Consider the following 17725-nt stretch of genomic DNA (forward strand, 5'->3'; position numbering starts at 1 on the left):
TATATAATACATATAATTACTTTTATCGAAGACGAGTTTTTTAAAATTAGCTTTTAAGGAATTTATATTTTTCAGGAGAGATATTGAGAATTTTTGGTATTATTTTGTTATACAGGTAAGGACCACGATATGCTATAGAGAATTGGGATAATTTTCTTTTTTTCAACGGCACTATATAGTTTCCAGTTGCTCTAGTGCTAAATTTATTTATATTAGTTTTCTTGTGCAGAATGGAGTATTGTCATCTCCATATCTAGCAACTTTAACTTCAGGAAAGAAGAAAATAAATCACAATCAAAGATGTTAAATAACAGATGCACAAGAATCGAACCTTGCGGAACTCCGTAAAGTATATCAGTGTAACAGCTAAATTCATCATTTATTCTTGCTCTTTGTTTTTTATTCATTAGGTAGGAAGATATAAACATTAAACTATTTCAACTACAACCATAGGTATCTAGTTTGGCGATTAGTAGCGCATGGTATATGCAATCAAAGGCTTTAAAGAGATCAGTTAGTAAAGCGCCAAAGCATAGATTGTGATCTAAGCCTTTTCTCCATTTTTCGATCATTGCAATCAAACATTAGTGAACACTACAACCTTACAAAAACCGTATTGATGTCTGGATAAAACTGTATTAAAGAAGCTAGACATATATTCTCATACATATATCTTTTATATACCTTAGATAGGTTGGATAGAGTACTGACCGGCCTGTAGTTGCTTTTACCTGCTTTGAAGCCTTTTTTTGTGTGTTGGAGTAATATCAGCTTTTTTTAATAGGTCTGGAAAAATGTTGCTTGAAATAGCGTAATTTTAGTCTTTACATATAAAATCAGAAAAAATAATAAGGTTGTTTTCGATTATTCTAGTTGGTATACCGTCCTTTTGTTGTGCTTCAGATTTATTTAGTGTAGAAATATGGTTAGATACCTTTTTGACGGTTGTATGTTGGAAAGAAAAGGGTATCGAATTTCTAATTAAATTCTTAATCGCAAAAATACTTGGATGTAACTTGTATTTAAATATTAAATTTTCTATGTGGTCATGGATAAATGTTTCGATAGTCTTAGGGATCGGTTTGATTTGAAAATTAACACACAACTAAATTCTATAATCGACTATTAACTGAATAACTCAAACTATTTGAATATCAAACTATTGTAAAAAAAATAAAAAAAACAAAAAGAAAACAAAAAAGGTTTGTATATAATGATATTTTAATTTAAACATCATTCTGAATCCTTAAAACAGTTTTCTTTAAATAACTATTTTACTTATAGTTTCCAATATTTCATTTTTAGATTTTTCCGGACGTGTCAGGTAGCTCATATTGTGGGGTGTTGACGTATTTCGCTACTTGTCCTACCAATAAAATATCTCCGCTTTTTGCTCTATTATTGTGCAAATCTTCTAAAAGTTGAATAAAGTCGTCAGCTACTTTTTCTACGGACAATAAAGCAACGTCTAAAGATTTCAACATATTAACAAGTGTTTTGTTTCCCGTTACTAATGGAGTATCAACAGCGTTGGGACATATTGCAGCAACTTTGACGCCATCATTTTCCTATAATTTAAAAAAATCAAGAAAATCATTTGAACAAAACTCTAATTTAGTTATATGAGCTGAGCAAAAAACATTATAGACAACATACAATAAGTTTTTTTTAGTCGTATTACCAGTATATTGGAGAGTGCCAAAGACTTTGTAAACGTTATTGCAGCTGATTTGGAAACACAATAAGGTATCGTTTCGATGGGATTAGGATGAATTAATAACATTACTTCTTGTGATAAACCAGCAGAAGAAGCGATGTTAATGATAGTACCACCATTGCCGCCATTTTTAATACTCATCTTCTCCAAAGAAATATAAGTTGTTTGCATAAGAGATATCTGGATCAACAAAGTTCATATGCATAGTGTAAGGAATAATAATATTTAAAAAACTAATTAGAAAAACAAAATCTTACGAGGTTTATTTCCATAGTTTTAATAAAGTTGGAGGGGCAATAAACTCCAGCGTTGTTAACAAGCACGGAAATTTTTCCGTTAAGTTTTTTTTCACCGTCCTCCCAAATATAATTCATCATGAATTTATCAGAAATATCTCCATGGTAGAAAACGGACTGACCTGGATAGGTTTTGTTGAATTCATTTTCCGTTTCTTCGCCAATTTCTTTTTGAATATCTACAAGTATCACTTTGCCACCGCGTTTCAATACAGCTAGAGCAAAACCTTTTCCCAGACCTTGTGCTCCGCCAGTAATCAAAAACATCTTGTTTAATATACTCATTTCTTAAAAAATATCTTAAAAGAGATTTTTGTTAAAATCAATATGTCAAACAAACCATTTGTATTTAAAACTTAGGTAAAAAATAAAATCAGAAAACTTTCCTTTTCCTTTTTTTAACAATCTCGGATTTGTGTAATACTTAAAAACTTCCGATAACAACACGTACTTTTTCATGGTGTTAGTGACAACAGGAAGATTGTATCTTTAAAATCTTTTGCGTGTATATTTTCAAATTGTATAGTTAATTTCAATTTTCGTGATCGAAATTATTATTTATTTAGAACCATAGTTTTTGCGATTAACATATAAAAAATATTTATATATAAAAAAAAGTTATACAAAACTATTTTCTCTATAGTTTTAGATAATCTTTTATAAACTTGTAAGACGTATGAAGTAACCAGACTGTACAACATTTAATTAATTCAAATACGATAAAAAAAATATTTTATTAGATTTACGAACTTAATTCAAATATGTTGTTATAATTGATTTTACACATTAGAATACCTGTTACGCTTTGAAGCTCGAAACAATTAAAAAGAGCATTTATTTAAAAGCACGGTCAAGTAAAAGTTTGTCTGACTTAAAGAACACCTCAAACAAAAAAAAGTGCTGGCATTAAACATTAGACCTTTTGATTCTGAAGCCATATCTCTAACTACAACTTTTTTAACTGATTTTCATATCTTAACACAGGGTGTGTTAAAGGGTGTGTTTTTTAACACTCTACTGGTTTATGTCATTGTTATTTAATTATATTTACGAAAAGTTAAACTTTTAAACTGTCTTTTATGATCAAACAAAAACATTTAAAAAATCAAAGTCTGAATAAAATAATTTTACTTAAAGTATTGAGGGAGATAATCAAGACAATAACAAACTAGTATATTTTAAAAAATGTTTTTTTTTTTCTTTAGCTAAGATTGTCTTCATAAATGGAATCAATAAAAAAGATGCACCTTAATAATCTAAAAGCTTTAAAAAAGAACCATCAGTTATTTAAAATCAATACAAGCTAATCCTTCCAGATTAATATATACTTCAAACAGCTCAATATTTTCAGAAAGATCTCCATGTTAAAAATATCTCTATGATAGAAAATGGGCTGATCTGGATCAGTATTGCTTAATTGTTTTTCAGTTTTTGCAAATAAAAAATTACCATAAAGACATTGAATTTTTAATTGGGAAATTTTAATGTCAATTATCAATAAAAAAAAATTAGAACGCAACGTTATATTTTTTGTAACTAAGAAACTCATATCGAAGTACGGAAATCTTAACATGGGAAACACTTTCCCATATTAAAATACCGTACATTATAATTTAACGGTTTAAATTTAATATTTGTAAAAAACTATTGATTTTTTGTGCCTTATGATTCTAGATGGTTGTGCAAACAAATTGCTTTTTTTACAAATTATGTCGTTGAGAGAAACTTTAGGCCAGGGGATGTTTTCTTGGTGAAACCTTGTTAAATGATCATCATATACCCGGGGCCGAGCTTCTGAAAATCAAATCTTTTGGCTTGGAATGAAGTAATTTGTAATTCGATTATCTATAAAAAAAATTAACTAAAAACTTTAAATGATACCTCTTTAATATTCTATAATTTTGTTGTAGTTTGACAGTATCAAACTAATTATTTTCTAATTTTATAACGCAAAGTTTAAAATCTTATTTACTTATAATTTTATATGGCGAAAAAAGATCTTTAAATATTTTTAAGAAATGCCATTTGTAATAGGTTGATAAATTATATTGTCTTATACATTTATAAGGCAGTACATTGACCAAATTAAGTATTGGTATTATTTTTTGTTTATCATATTGTTTATATATGTGTTATAGTTGAGACCGTATGTGGTCATAAAATTTTTAAAAAATTTAATAAACATTTTTCATATCAAACATGCATGTAATCTCATATAGCAAATGGTTCATTTAATTTATGATTTTGTTATTAAAAAATAAGGTTACATCGAACTCCTGATGTTTTTAATCTTCAAGTATAAAATGAAGTTGATAATTTATAAAAAGGCTTAAAATGTAAACTTTAAGAAATTTAAAGCACTCGCTGATACTCTTGATAAAAGTTCTTTTGATGAAAACAATTTAACTAATCCTAATATTAGCGGATTAAGAATAATAAGACGTAGAAGACGTAAAAATAAATTGTTTTGTTTTTTGTTTTGTTTAATTCATAGTCAACAAAATTTACACAATGTTGGCAAAGAGTGGCGCACCAGGCCACTCTGTGATGAAAACAGTTTTACAATTATATCTTAAGTGAAGATGCTGGAGCAAGAAAGCTCATATTTAAAAGTGTTTAAGTTCTTTGAGTCCACTGCTTTTTGGTTTAAAGCATTCCATGGTTTGATTATACGATTGGTGATGAAGTTGTTTCTTTCAACGCAATTTCTAACAAATTCTGCCTTTAATTGTTTTGTGTGTCCACGCGGAAGAAGGCTGTACTTTGAGACCTCGATGTTTGGTTGAAATTGAGGGACCTGGAAGTTAACTTTGTCAATTTTGTTTATAATTTTGTATTGCTCAATTAGGTCTCCTCTTTCACGTCGTTCGGTTAGTGTTGTTAGGTTAAGGCTTGCTAGTCTCTGAGTGTTGTTAGGTACGGCAGGTGTTTTAAAGTGGCAATATGTTTTGTGGCTCGGCGTTGAACTTGCTCGAGCTTGGCTATGTCTTGAGCAAGAAATGGTGACCAGGCTTGTACTGCAAATTTAAGGTGTAGGCGCACGTATGAAGTGTACAGTGTGCGCCATAATGCAGAACCTCGAACTCTAAAAGCCTTCTTGAGTCTGCCAAGTATTCGATTGCCAGCTGATGCAGCCGTGCAGACTTGTTTTTTAACTTTCAAATCGTTAGTCATAACAACGCCTAGGTCTCGTTCAGGTGATGTACATGATAGCTGGTGCGGTTGGCCTACTAGGTTGTTCATTGTATAAGTTGCAGTTGATATTTTGTTTTTGTTGCGCCCAGTGTGCATGACTTTGCACTTGACAACATTAAAAGACATGAGCCAGGTGTGCGACCACTTCACAGCTTCGTTGATGTCGGCTTTATGATGTCATGATTCGATTCGATAACTCCGATTATTTTACAGTCACCTGCATACATTTTAAAGTGGTGTTGCATTTTTTCTGGCGGATCGTTAATGTAGATAAGGAAAAGGAGTGGTCCAAGAGCAGATCCTTATGGCACACCGCTAGAGACTGTTTTCCAATCGGATTTATTGTTTCCAATGGTTACGCGTTGTTGGCGTTCAGTCAGCCAGCTCTCGATCCATTTGTACAAGTTGTCGTATACTCCGTAAGATTTCAGCTTGTGTAGCAAGCGTCTATGCGGAACTTTGTCGAATGCTTTTGCAAAGTCTGTAAATATGATATCGGTTGGATAACCTTTGCGGGCAGCTACGGTCAGGATGTCGTAAGTTTCGAGTAGGTTTGTGACGCAACCTTTTCTCTTTTGGAACCCGTCTTGAGCAGAGCTGATGAGTTTATTTTTGTTCAAGTGGTCAGTTATGTGTCTGTGTACAAGGCTTTCCATGACCTTGCAAGGAACAGAAGTACGTGAGATAGGTCGATAGTTTAAGGGGTTCGACTTGCAGCCTTTTTTGAAGATGGGAGTTATTTCAGCTTTCTTCCATTGAAATGGTACTTCACCAGCTTCAAGCAATTCAGAGAATATAACTGTTAGTGGGGTAGCAAAGCCTGCAGCACAGTATTTCAGAACGCGAGGGTGAATACCGTCAAAGCCCATTGATTTGGTTTTGTTCAGGTCTGAAAGTTTTTCTTTAACGGATTCGTATGATGCGAGTGTGGTGTATGCTTGTGGAATGAAGGTTGAATGCTGGAAGAGGTCCTAGCGGCTCGATTTTTAAAACTGATTGAAAATAATTGTTAAGAGTGTTGCATATTAAAAAAGTGTGTTGCAAATTAAAAAAAGTAAAGCATCAAATTTGTAGAAAAGGACTCGTATGTTAAAGAAGAACAAAAACCAAGTATAAAAATAACAAACAAAATCGAGGTTTAGGACGAGTGGGTAAACCGATTTATCATTTTGTTGGACTTCTGTTGATCATAAAAAACAAAGAAATAAAATTTTTTAAATATGAGAAAAAGACATTATTGAAAACACGGTAAAATATATGTTTTTATACATAAAAAACGAACACTGCACCCTAGAACTTATAACGCTTTAATTGGGAGAGGAAAGAAACGCTTGCTTAGAAAATGCCAAGAAAGCGAAAGTTCAGAAGAAGAAGAAACTGTTGGAAAAAAACCAAAAATATAAAATCGTTGTTCCATCACGCATATGTTCTCAATGTATTAAAGAAGTAAACGCAATAGACGCTATTCACGGTTTATGCAGAAACTGCATTATTCAACAAAGAGCTATTTTATCGAGTTCTCTTATACAGAATACCAATGAAAAAAAGAAAAAAAAATTAAATAAAAAAAGTTTAATTGAACTTGGTTACACTTGAACTTAAAAAGACGTTAAAAGCAAAAAATTACCATTTAAAAAAAACACTTCAGACTCGGAAGATGAATAAATAGAAAAAAAGTGTATTGTTTATAGTTTTTTTTTTTTTTTAAATGGCTTCAACAGCTAAATATATGAGAGCGAGCGATGGTAACCGTTCATATAGTAACATGTCCAGACGTTCAATAGTAACATGTCCAGACGTTAAATAGTAACATGTCCAGATAGTCACATCCAATAGTAACATGTCCGGACGGACATGTTACTATTGAAGACGTTTTAGCAAAAGCCGAAGATGAAAATCGTATATTACAAGAAGCAACAAGCGGTAATATAAGTGCGGAATATAATACTATTTTATATGAAAAATATCCTGGTTTTCAAACAGCTCAACCTCAAGATGAAGTTATAGCTGTGAATTATCAAAAGTTTTCTTACGATCTCACTTCAGATTTAGCCAATTTAATTACTTTTACAACACAATTAAACGAATGGACTAATCCACAAGATTATATATTCGATTTTGATTTATTTCTTTATAAAAACTTGAGCACACAAACAAAATTTGTAGCAGGAACTGACGATGCTTTATTAGGAAAAGTATGTGTAGCAGCAAACCTTATTCAAAGTGTAATCAAAAATATAAAAATGTATCCCAATTATCAAAAAAATAATACTACATGTAAAATCGTGCAAATCGTGCCTTTGATCGTTTTAAGTCACTACTTATAAAAAAAAGTTATTTAAAAAGATTTAGACAAGAAATCATTAACTCGACTTTAGGATTAGTAGAAGTCGACGATCTCGCTAATAACGCTAGTTATGCCGAAACAAAAGCTCTTATGCAATCGAACGACTCTAACGGTTTAATTAAACCCGCGAATGCAACAGCACCGGCCACTGTGTTACCTGCCGAATATCAAACATTTCTAAAAACAAAATATAACGCACAATTGGCTGGAGATAAAGGTTGTAAATTTAGAGTACCCTTGAGTTTATTATGTGAATTTTTTCAAATTAAAAACTATTATGAAAAAATAAACAATTTAGAATGAAATTTTACATTGAAAATGATATGAATCAATTATATATATAAGACCTTATGCTAATGCTGACGTGACAGCACTTGCCAACGTGGGTTTAGCTGTTAAAAATCCTATGATTTCTTTTAACACGTATAGAATAAAACCGAGTTTACCATTAGAAAAATCTTTATACATTAACAGTAAAAAAGACGAAGCTTGTACATTACTACGTTTTGCTTATTACGAACAAATTGTTACTAATGTAGAAAATGTCACCGAAGTGACTGTTAATTTAGGAAATATAAAAACAGCAGATATTGTACCTCATTGTATTATATTTTCAGTCACTTCAAAAAACGAAAGCGATCATTTAAACAAAAATTGTTTAACACCGGCTGAAATTGCATGTAATATTATTAAAAAAGTGACTCTTTATATTTTTAGAAGAACATTTGTTAATTCGCTAGGCGACACAGTCGAATTTGATATGACTAAAGTCGACAATCAAAATCTTGTTTGGAGAAGTTATGTTTCATGGTGTAAAGGAAACACACCTTCTACTTTAAATATTAATAATTTTGCTGATTTTTATACCACTGACGACGACACTTTTCTTAAAAGTCCATCACTTTAATTTAGTACAAGTAATATAACAGAACCTTTAGTCATTGATATAACAAGCGATTACAATGATGTCAACAACAAACCTCCCGCTATTATTGCAGGAAATAATTCGTTTCAAATTAACGTACAATTTTTAGAACAATTTAGAGGTTTGCTCACAATGTACCTTCAATATTCAGCTTAAGTAGTTCAAACCGGAACAGGAGATGACGAAGGTTAGGCATACGTTCCTAACAAATTTAAAACATCACAATTGACTACAGATCATTTATATTTTAGTTAAATTAACTGTGTTTGAACTGTATTTTTTATAAGCATACAACTATTTATTTCTTAAAAATTCTAAAAATCAAAACTTGTTTTTTTTATTTAATTCTTTTTTATGGCTTGTAGACGTACTAGAAGAAATGGACATCGTCCTAGACATCAAGGACATAGAGGTAGAGGAAAATTTATAACTCGAGTTAAAAATTTTGCAAAATGATTACTTAAATCGGATGTAGGGGGTTACGCGCTCAATTATCTACAACAACAACGTAATGGGTAAAAAATTTTGCTGTTTTGCGTGCAAAAAAAAAGCAAAAAAATGAAAAAAAAGCGTAAAAAAAAATCCGGGTGATTTCCTAAAAACACTTTCTGCTGTATACTTATACAACATTTCACCTCAATTCAGACTTTTATCTAAAATTGCTCCTCCTGGTTATTTAGCATTCTAACAAATTAACATAAAGAACAAATTCAAATGAGCAAATTTACATATGTTAAAAAACATCTTAATGTATCTACAATATAAAAAAACTTTATCTAAGCTTAAACTCAACGTAATGCATAGAAAAAGAAGAAGAGGAAAAGTTTATTTAGCTCCCATTAAAGGTGCAGGTAGAAAATGTTTAAGAAGACGAATGCGCGGTAAATTTCTACCATTGTAAGCAGCACTTGTAGCCCCAACTTTATTATCTTCTCTTATACCACGTTAATTGTATTTTTTTTATTATTATTAATCACAAATGCGAAAAAAAAGAGGAAGAGGAAGAGTATTTTTACCTCCCTTGCAAGAAGCAGGTGAAAGAAGAGGAAAAGGAAGAGTCTATTTACCACCATTAAAAGGAAAAGGTAGAAAAAGACAAATGCGAGGAAATTTTTTACCTTTATTAGCTGCAGTTGCATCCCGTCTTGTTCCAGCTCTTTTACCTACCGTAGGAAAAGCTGTTTTGGGCGGAGCTATTTCAGGAGGAATTTCTAACGGAATCAATTAAATTGGAAAATAATTTTATTATAATATATCATAAAAAAATAATTTACAATGTTTTTTTTAATTCCATATTTTATCACAAATATAAAAACCCAGTGGTTTTATTACTGCCACACTTGATGTAGTTTCAAATTGTTGTAATGGTTTGTTTTTTGTTTCCATTTATAATAGTATATTAATATCTTTCATCTTTTACATATCTTTTGTTACGCTTCATTAAATAGATAACATCTTTTTTATTATACCTTTTATAACGGTCAAATTTTTTTTACATGATTTTTTAACGGTCGACGGTAAATCATTGTTTACGGTTAACGAGGTGGCAGACGAACGTCGGGAGCCACTTTCGTAACATTCACCTATCATCAATTAGTATCATAATTTTTTTTTTTTTAATGAACCAAATAATTCTCATAGTTGTTAAATACCAAGTTAAGTTGAGTTATGATTGTGTATGACTTACTGACGATAAGAAAAGTTATTTTTAAGTTGCCGATTCCAACCTTTGCATTCCTCCCAGCAAGTTTAACTGCAAAGATCTGCCCTTTTGAGAAAATTGTTTTCAATAACCTGCATGTTGTATCTAAAATATTCGTTCCTTCAATTTAAGCAAAATGATTAACCTTGATTAACATCATTCGATGCATTTAATATGATTAAGCGATATTAATCTTGATATTAATTGTTTATCTCTAGTTAGACTCTTTAAAAGTTAAAAACGTATAATGTTTTAAAACTGTTTCATTGCTAATAAAATTTTATAATTTTCAAATACTATCTAATTTAAGTTAATCTTTAAGAATATAACAATTTTCAATACAGGCAAAATTAAAAAAAAGTCTAATATAAAAATTATGCAAATGACATACTAATATTTTGAAAGTGCTATTTTTTTTCAGATTCTTATCAAAGTCTGTTAGTTCTTGTATGCAATCATGAGGAAGATTTGGTGTCTTAAAACAAAGTATCGCAATTTTTATGTTGAGTTACTGTGAAAATTTTACAAAGAGTTACAATTTTTATGCTGAGTTATGTTGCATTAAGCATTGCATTCTAAATCTGCATATAATATATATATATATATATATATATATATATATATATATATATATATATATATATATATATATATATATATATATATATATATATATATATATATATATATATATATATATATATATATTAAACACATATGTAGTATGGAAGGTTTTTCATAATGCTATTTATTAATCAAAAACAAAACAACATAATATAATACATAAAAAAACAAATTAACAATAATATATTAATTAAAAGAGATGTAATTATAGCTTTAATTAAATAATTATAATTAACTGAAAAATAATCATGAAAATTGATTTATTGTAAAATATTTTAATATAAAACTTATTTACCTAATGAATTCATTGTTTTATTCTCAAAAATTTACCTAATGAATTCATTGTTTTATTCAGAAGAAAAAATTTGAACTTACTTAAAATTATTTTGGATACTGTCGCCTGCAATAGTTCAGCCGTACTTTTGGTATTTCTATGTCTGGAATGAACTGTAAGCTTGTTAGGTTAAAAAGTTGATTTAACTAAAAAGTTTGTCAGTCTTGGAGGAACAATCGGACATATAAACGTTGTGTTACTTTCCTAAATATGTTCTTCATCGTATGATGAATAACTTTTTCTGCGCTTTTTTGACATATATTATCATGATCTTCATCAAGATTCGAGGTTTCCCTCTTGTTTTAAACTTTGACAAGCTTTTCATAATTTGCTAATTAAACAAAAAATAAAGTACTTGTTATTTTAGATAATAATATATTAGTCCTAAGTTAATTCAACTTTAATTTTTATCTTTGAATCGTTAATTTAAATACCGACTCGATGATAAATCATCATTATATAATTGCTACTGAGTTGTCATTAATAAAGTGCATAATAGCACACTTCATTTTTCTAAAATAACCTAAAAAAGATTTTTTAATAAACATTAAAGTAAAGAAGAATTCAAATTTTAAATATATTGTTTAACTTACTCATTGATAATTGACATTACAATTGGTCTTTGCAATATAAGATAGCTTATGTGGTACTTGCATCACTTCCATGCATTATACTTCTTACATAACTTCTATTCTTAAACCATATTTCCCTATATTGTAGGGCGGTGTAACCGAATACTGCACCGGACCACACCGGACCAACACCGGAGTATAAAAAACAATTTTAGTAGAGCGAAACATGCGTAAGTTATATCTGTGATACATACAGTATTGGACAAAACATTTGCAACCAACATCGAACAATGCTAAAAAGTGTTCCTAATTTTACATGTCATAAAAACGAAACGAACTATACTACCACAGTTCAGGAGTCTGGTTTCATAGCATGCCATGACATGGGCAATCAGCTGACAGGTGACAGCACACAGGCAGAATTTCGTTGACAAGTGCCATTTTGCAGCGGACAAAACAAGTGCAACTTTTTTGGTTTGTTTCATTTTCTTAAGTCTGGTCCGTGTCAACGTCACGGAAGTTTTTTAATAATTAAAGGAAGTTTCCAGAAGCATGCAGAAGCTTCCAGAAGTTTCCAGAAGAAGCATCTGGAAGCATCCAGTAGCATCTAGAAATATTCAGAAGCATCCAGACGCATCCAGAAGCTTCCAGAAGCATCGAAAAGAAGCATCTAGAATCTTCCAGATCAGGTTCACACAGGTTCATTTTACTATATAAGAGACATGTAAATCGACATGTCATTCAGTCAGTATATGGAAGTCAATCAGTCAGTATTATCAAGACAGTTTATCGAAGTGAGTTTTATCAAAGTATTTTATCGAAGAACATCAATACAAGAAGTGAAATACAACAAGTGTTTCATTACATCAATACAGTTCACATCCAACCAAGACGTTGTGTTCCACAAAGCATTATTGTATCATCACAAGGTAAATGTAACACGGTAAGCCTTGAGAAGCGTGATTATTTATTTTTATTGTTTTTATGACTTCAAGTGCAAAAATGGCTCCCGACAGTCTTGGATTGGAACTAAGAAAGAAAATTATTGGCGATTACGTAAGTAGAATTTTACAAAAAAGTTTTTGTGATAAATATCGCGTGAATAAATGGACCGTATCAAGACTATGTTCCAAATATAGTTCTACGGGGAAGTTGGCAGCAGATAACAAAGGTGGAAGACCGCGTTCCACCACTTCTAGAGAGAATTCTATGATCGTCAGATCCGTCAAGAAGGATTCCTGGATATCATCAGTCAAGATACAAAAGCAATTAGAGCTGCCTGTATTGGACCGAACAATCAGACGATGTGCTGTTAAAGCCGGATTGTTTTACATTTTTTCTATACATAAAACGGTCCATTATTCCATCGAAACGATGGAATAATGGACCGTTTTATGTATAGAAATATCCTGAAAGATGTTATGTTACCTCATGCTGAATGGAATATGCCAATAAAATGAGTTTTTCAGCAAGACAACGATCCGAAACACACTGCAAAAGTAATCGTGCAGTGGTTTCATACTAATCACCTATCGGTGATGGATTGGCTGCCTCAATCTCCCGATCTCAACCTATCGAGAACCTGTGGGAGATCTTCAACCGCAGAATTAATCGTGAAGGTATTCGTAATAAGGATCAACTGTTTGAAAAAATCCAAAAGGCCTGGGCAGCGATTCCACAAAGTTTCATTGATCACCTGATCGAATCTATGCCTCGAAGATGCAAGGCTGTGATCTACAACAAAGGATTCGCCACGAAATATTGATAGCGAAATACGGCTTGGTCAACATTTTGTTGAGTTGCACTTGTTTTGTCTAGAAGGAAATCAACTTTTTTTAATACTTTTGATTAATTTATTAATTTTCGTTTACAAATAATGAACTTTGTGAAGAATAAAACTTGAAGAACTTTGTCTCTAAACAGTTACATAGTTATTTCTCTAAATTGAAAAAATGTAGCACTTTTATATAAAGAAACTAAATTAGCATTATTTGGTTGCACTCGTTTTGTCCGATACTGTATATGCAATAAAAATTTAGGTAGTTAAAAAAATATATAACGTTAAATTAAAAATACGGACACACACTGTGGAGTATTCATTCGACTAACTAAAATAGGGACAGGCGCAGTAGAGTGTGCATACATCGTCTGAAAAAAATAGGGACAGGCACAGTAGAGTGTGCATACATCGGCTGAATACTTTTCATTTATTTATACTTTTACCTCTTACTGTAATACTGTAAGGGGTAGTACTAATTATAGTAAATTAAAAAAACTTTATAGCAAGCAAAAACAAGCATGCAGGATTGTATTTGCACACAGAACTTTTCATTGCGAATCTCTTTTAAGGAAGCTTGGTGCCCTAAGTATCTATAAACTTAATATACACCAAGTTCTACAATTCATGTTTAAAATAAAACATGGGCTTTCTCCTATTGTATTTCAGTCTTACTTAAGTGAAATCTCTCACAAGTATCCTTCTAAATTTTCAATTAACAACTTTATAGTACCAAAAACTAATTTAAAACTAAGTTCTTACCAAGTCTAATACCGTGGAGCGTTTCTATGGCAATACTTTTCGAAATTTAATACAAAAAAAAATAATATTTAAAACATCTCTTTAGAGCAATTCAGGAAAGCATCTAAGAGTCTCTAATTACAAAATGACTTTGATTTAAAATATCTCTTTTAAAATAAATACATAAATAATATAAATTATCTAAAAAAATAGTTATTGACACTACTTTTGTTGCAGTTTTATTTTTATTTATTTTTTTGTTGAAAAACTTTAATACTTTTATATTGTTGTTAATCTTTGATATATTGCGTTATATTTCAATACTAAGATTTATATTATAATAATATTTATATTTTAACTAACGTGTGTAAAATTCTTATTATGTACTTAGCTACTTTTCATTTTTGTATATAAACTGACAATTTTTTCAATGTAAATGGGGCTCGATGATAAGACAGTTTAAATCTTATGCTTGCTCCAGCTCTCTTATTTATTAACACAATTTATTTCATTGTAAATTTTAATATACGGCAAATTATAAAAGTAAAAAAATGATAATAATAAAAAAATAAAATAAGAACAGACGCAGTGGAGTGTTGCTACATCGACTGACTTAAATCGGGACAGGCACAGTGGAGTGTACATGCAAGCGCAAAGGGTTTTTGGTTAGGGCAAGCAGTCCAAAAGAATAACTTATTAATCTCGTAAAAGAGCCCACCGCTCTGCTGAAATTCAAGAACATATAAAACTTGTTTATGAAAATAAATTATTTTTTAAAAAAATCTAAAACATTATTATGTGATAGGGGTGCACGCGGGTGAATGAGATACTTGTATGTTATAAAATTCTGACTAAAATATATTTTTATTTGTGAGTGCACAATTAAAATTGTTATACATACGTGTATAACAATTTTTAGTATTTAGGTAAATAATGTTTTAAGAATAATAAAAACAAAAAACAGTGCAAGAAAACATTGTTAATTCTAAATTCATCAAAAAGGAAAGTTAAGCCAGTAATGGTACCAAGTAGAAAATTAGATTGTGTTAGTGGCTACAGATTTATTGACATGGAAATTCTTGCCTCCATATTTATGAAACTTGCATGTCCAGAATGTTTGCAACCGTCTCTATTATCGTTAAGCGAGAGTGAAAAGTCTTGTAAAGGATTTGCATCAAGTTTATTATTAAGCTGCATTTGTGGTTTTAAATTAGACTTTGAAACATCAAAAAATGTAGCAGGGTATGATATTAATAAAAGAGTAGTATATGCAATGAGAACACTCGGTCAAGGCTTATCTGGTCTACATCGGTTGCCATGCTAATGAATATGCCAAAAAGATTATGTAAAAAAAACTACAATGTTATTGTTCAGAAATTGACCAGCGCATCACAAACAGTTGGTGATGGTGATAGCAAAAGCTACACTACTGTCAAAGGAACATACAAGGATGTTCAAATAATTAAACTGGATTGTATTGGGCATTTTCAAAAGCGTCTTGGATCTCGTTGTCGACAATTAAAAAAACAAGTCAAGGGCTTAAATGGTAAAGGTCATTTAACAAACGCTTTAATTGATCGTCTGCAAAATTATTTTGGAATTGCTATTAGGAAAAATTCTGGAAATCTTGAAGGTATGAGATCATCTGCTTTAGCAAGTTTATTTCATGTAGCATCTTCCAGAAAAAATAATTGGCATTACCCGCATTGTCCCACAGGTACAGACAGTTGGTGTAAATACAATCGTGATAAAGCTAATGGTACGAATGAGTATAAACCAGGACTTGGTCTTCCTATGGATATTGTACTTAGATTGAAGCCTATATATGTAGAACTAACTTCAGATGCTTACTTGAATCGATTACTTCATGGAAAAACACAGAACCAGAATGAAAGCTTCAACGCAATGATATGGTCCAGAATACCAAAGTCCAAATATGTTTCGCTTGCACAACTAAAATTTGGACTTTACGATGCTATTGGAGTCTTTAATATAGGATTAAAGTCTAGTATCTTTGTATTTGAAAAACTTTGTATGATACCAGGACAGCATACCATTTCTGGATGCAATTACTTAAACCAGAGAAGAGTCAGCCTGTCAGTGTATAAAAACAAAGACACGATCAAGAAACGAAGAATGATTTTAAGAGGCCGCAAACATAAAAAATCTGACAAATTTGAACAGAAAGAAGGAAGTATGTATGGGGCTGGTGTTTATGATTAAAAATTATCAACAATATGCTGTTTTATATTATATTTCTTTTATTACTGTTAATTTATAATGTTTTTCATCTGAACTTTCTCTTATTTGTCATTTTTCTCAGAACGCGGGTTTTTAACCTCCCGGCAGAAGTATCTTGAAAACCGCTTGACCGATTTATATGAAATTTTCAGGATATGTTCCTCTCATAAAGATGTATACAATAAGCAGACAACTTTTTTAAAACGTTTTTTAAACAGAAAAAAAATTAGAAAACGTTTATAATTTTTGTGCTTAAAATGGTAGCAAGAGTTAAACATGGCTACCACCTGACAGAAAAGTTGTTAGCAAAAACTGTCTGCTTATTGCGTAGATCTATCTTTCATCAATAAACTGGGAAAAAATTACCTATTAATGCCTTTCTGATCGACTGAAAATCTTTGCCAGGGTGAAGGAGCTAATTTCCCTTTTTTCCTTAGTTACCAGGTTACCATAGCAACAGGGTGCTATATTTTATGATAGAATCTTTTGATTACTATTATAGTTTTATTTAAAATATATAACAACTTTGTAAATGCTTTACTTTAGAAAATAATTTTTTGAGGGATCTTCCCCCTAATAAACCATATCTAAATAATTCTTATAACAAGTATTTTGTATTTAAAAGTTTAATGTTATATTATATATGCCGCTAGGACTGCTAATTCTTATTAATAATTAGGTTACTACAAGTGTTAGTAATTAAAATTAAAAGCAATTAAATTAATGTTAGTGTTAGTAATTAAATTACTAACAACTACCAAAAATATGTTGTTGATATGCTATGAAAAGTAAGGCAGCCATAGCAACAACAAAAAATTAACCTTATAAGAGTTGTGAATGTTATATTAATATGAGTTGTGAATCTCAATATTTGGGGTAAATATTGTGCGTTAATGTATAAATGAGTTGTTGCTATGCAAAATTTAGTACCATAGCAACCAAGTTAAAACATATATAAAATCTAAACGGGGATATAAGGAGACGAGCAATCAATTAAAACTTGATTGAAGCATCATATAGCTTAAATAAATATAAGACAGCACATGGTAAATTGCGGTAATTATTAGTTATAGTGCGGCAAAAAATAAATTTTATAAAGATTTTTTTTTTTAATCTGTGGTTTTCAAAGTATAACTGAGTTGACATGTTATGACAAATTTATTTTACACATTGGTTTTTCTTATCTTTAAATACTCTAGAACAACATGTAGTAATTTTTTGTTTTAAAAACGTAGATGTAATTGAAATATAACA

At 30.5% G+C, this 17725-nt stretch overlaps 2 protein-coding genes across 2 annotated transcripts; both read right to left on the minus strand.

Annotated features, from left to right (window-relative positions):
• Positions 1–1203: 1203 nt before the first annotated feature.
• LOC100212103 (15-hydroxyprostaglandin dehydrogenase [NAD(+)]) lies at positions 1204–2352 on the minus strand. Its single transcript, XM_065807725.1, has 3 exons — positions 1975–2352; positions 1682–1897; positions 1204–1568 (listed from the first exon to the last, which is right to left on the minus strand). The coding sequence occupies exons 1-3, from the start codon at positions 2296–2298 to the stop codon at positions 1302–1304; spliced, it is 807 nt and encodes a 268-aa protein (XP_065663797.1). The 5' UTR covers positions 2299–2352; the 3' UTR covers positions 1204–1301.
• A 3158-nt stretch (positions 2353–5510) lies between these two features.
• LOC136086256 (uncharacterized) lies at positions 5511–6077 on the minus strand. Its single transcript, XM_065808541.1, has one exon. The coding sequence runs from the start codon at positions 6075–6077 to the stop codon at positions 5511–5513; it is 567 nt and encodes a 188-aa protein (XP_065664613.1).
• Between the last annotated feature and the right edge of the window lie 11648 nt (positions 6078–17725).

Source organism: Hydra vulgaris, chromosome 10 (genome assembly GCF_038396675.1).
Source record: "Hydra vulgaris chromosome 10, alternate assembly HydraT2T_AEP".
In the NCBI taxonomy this organism is placed as follows: domain Eukaryota; kingdom Metazoa; phylum Cnidaria; class Hydrozoa; order Anthoathecata; family Hydridae; genus Hydra; species Hydra vulgaris.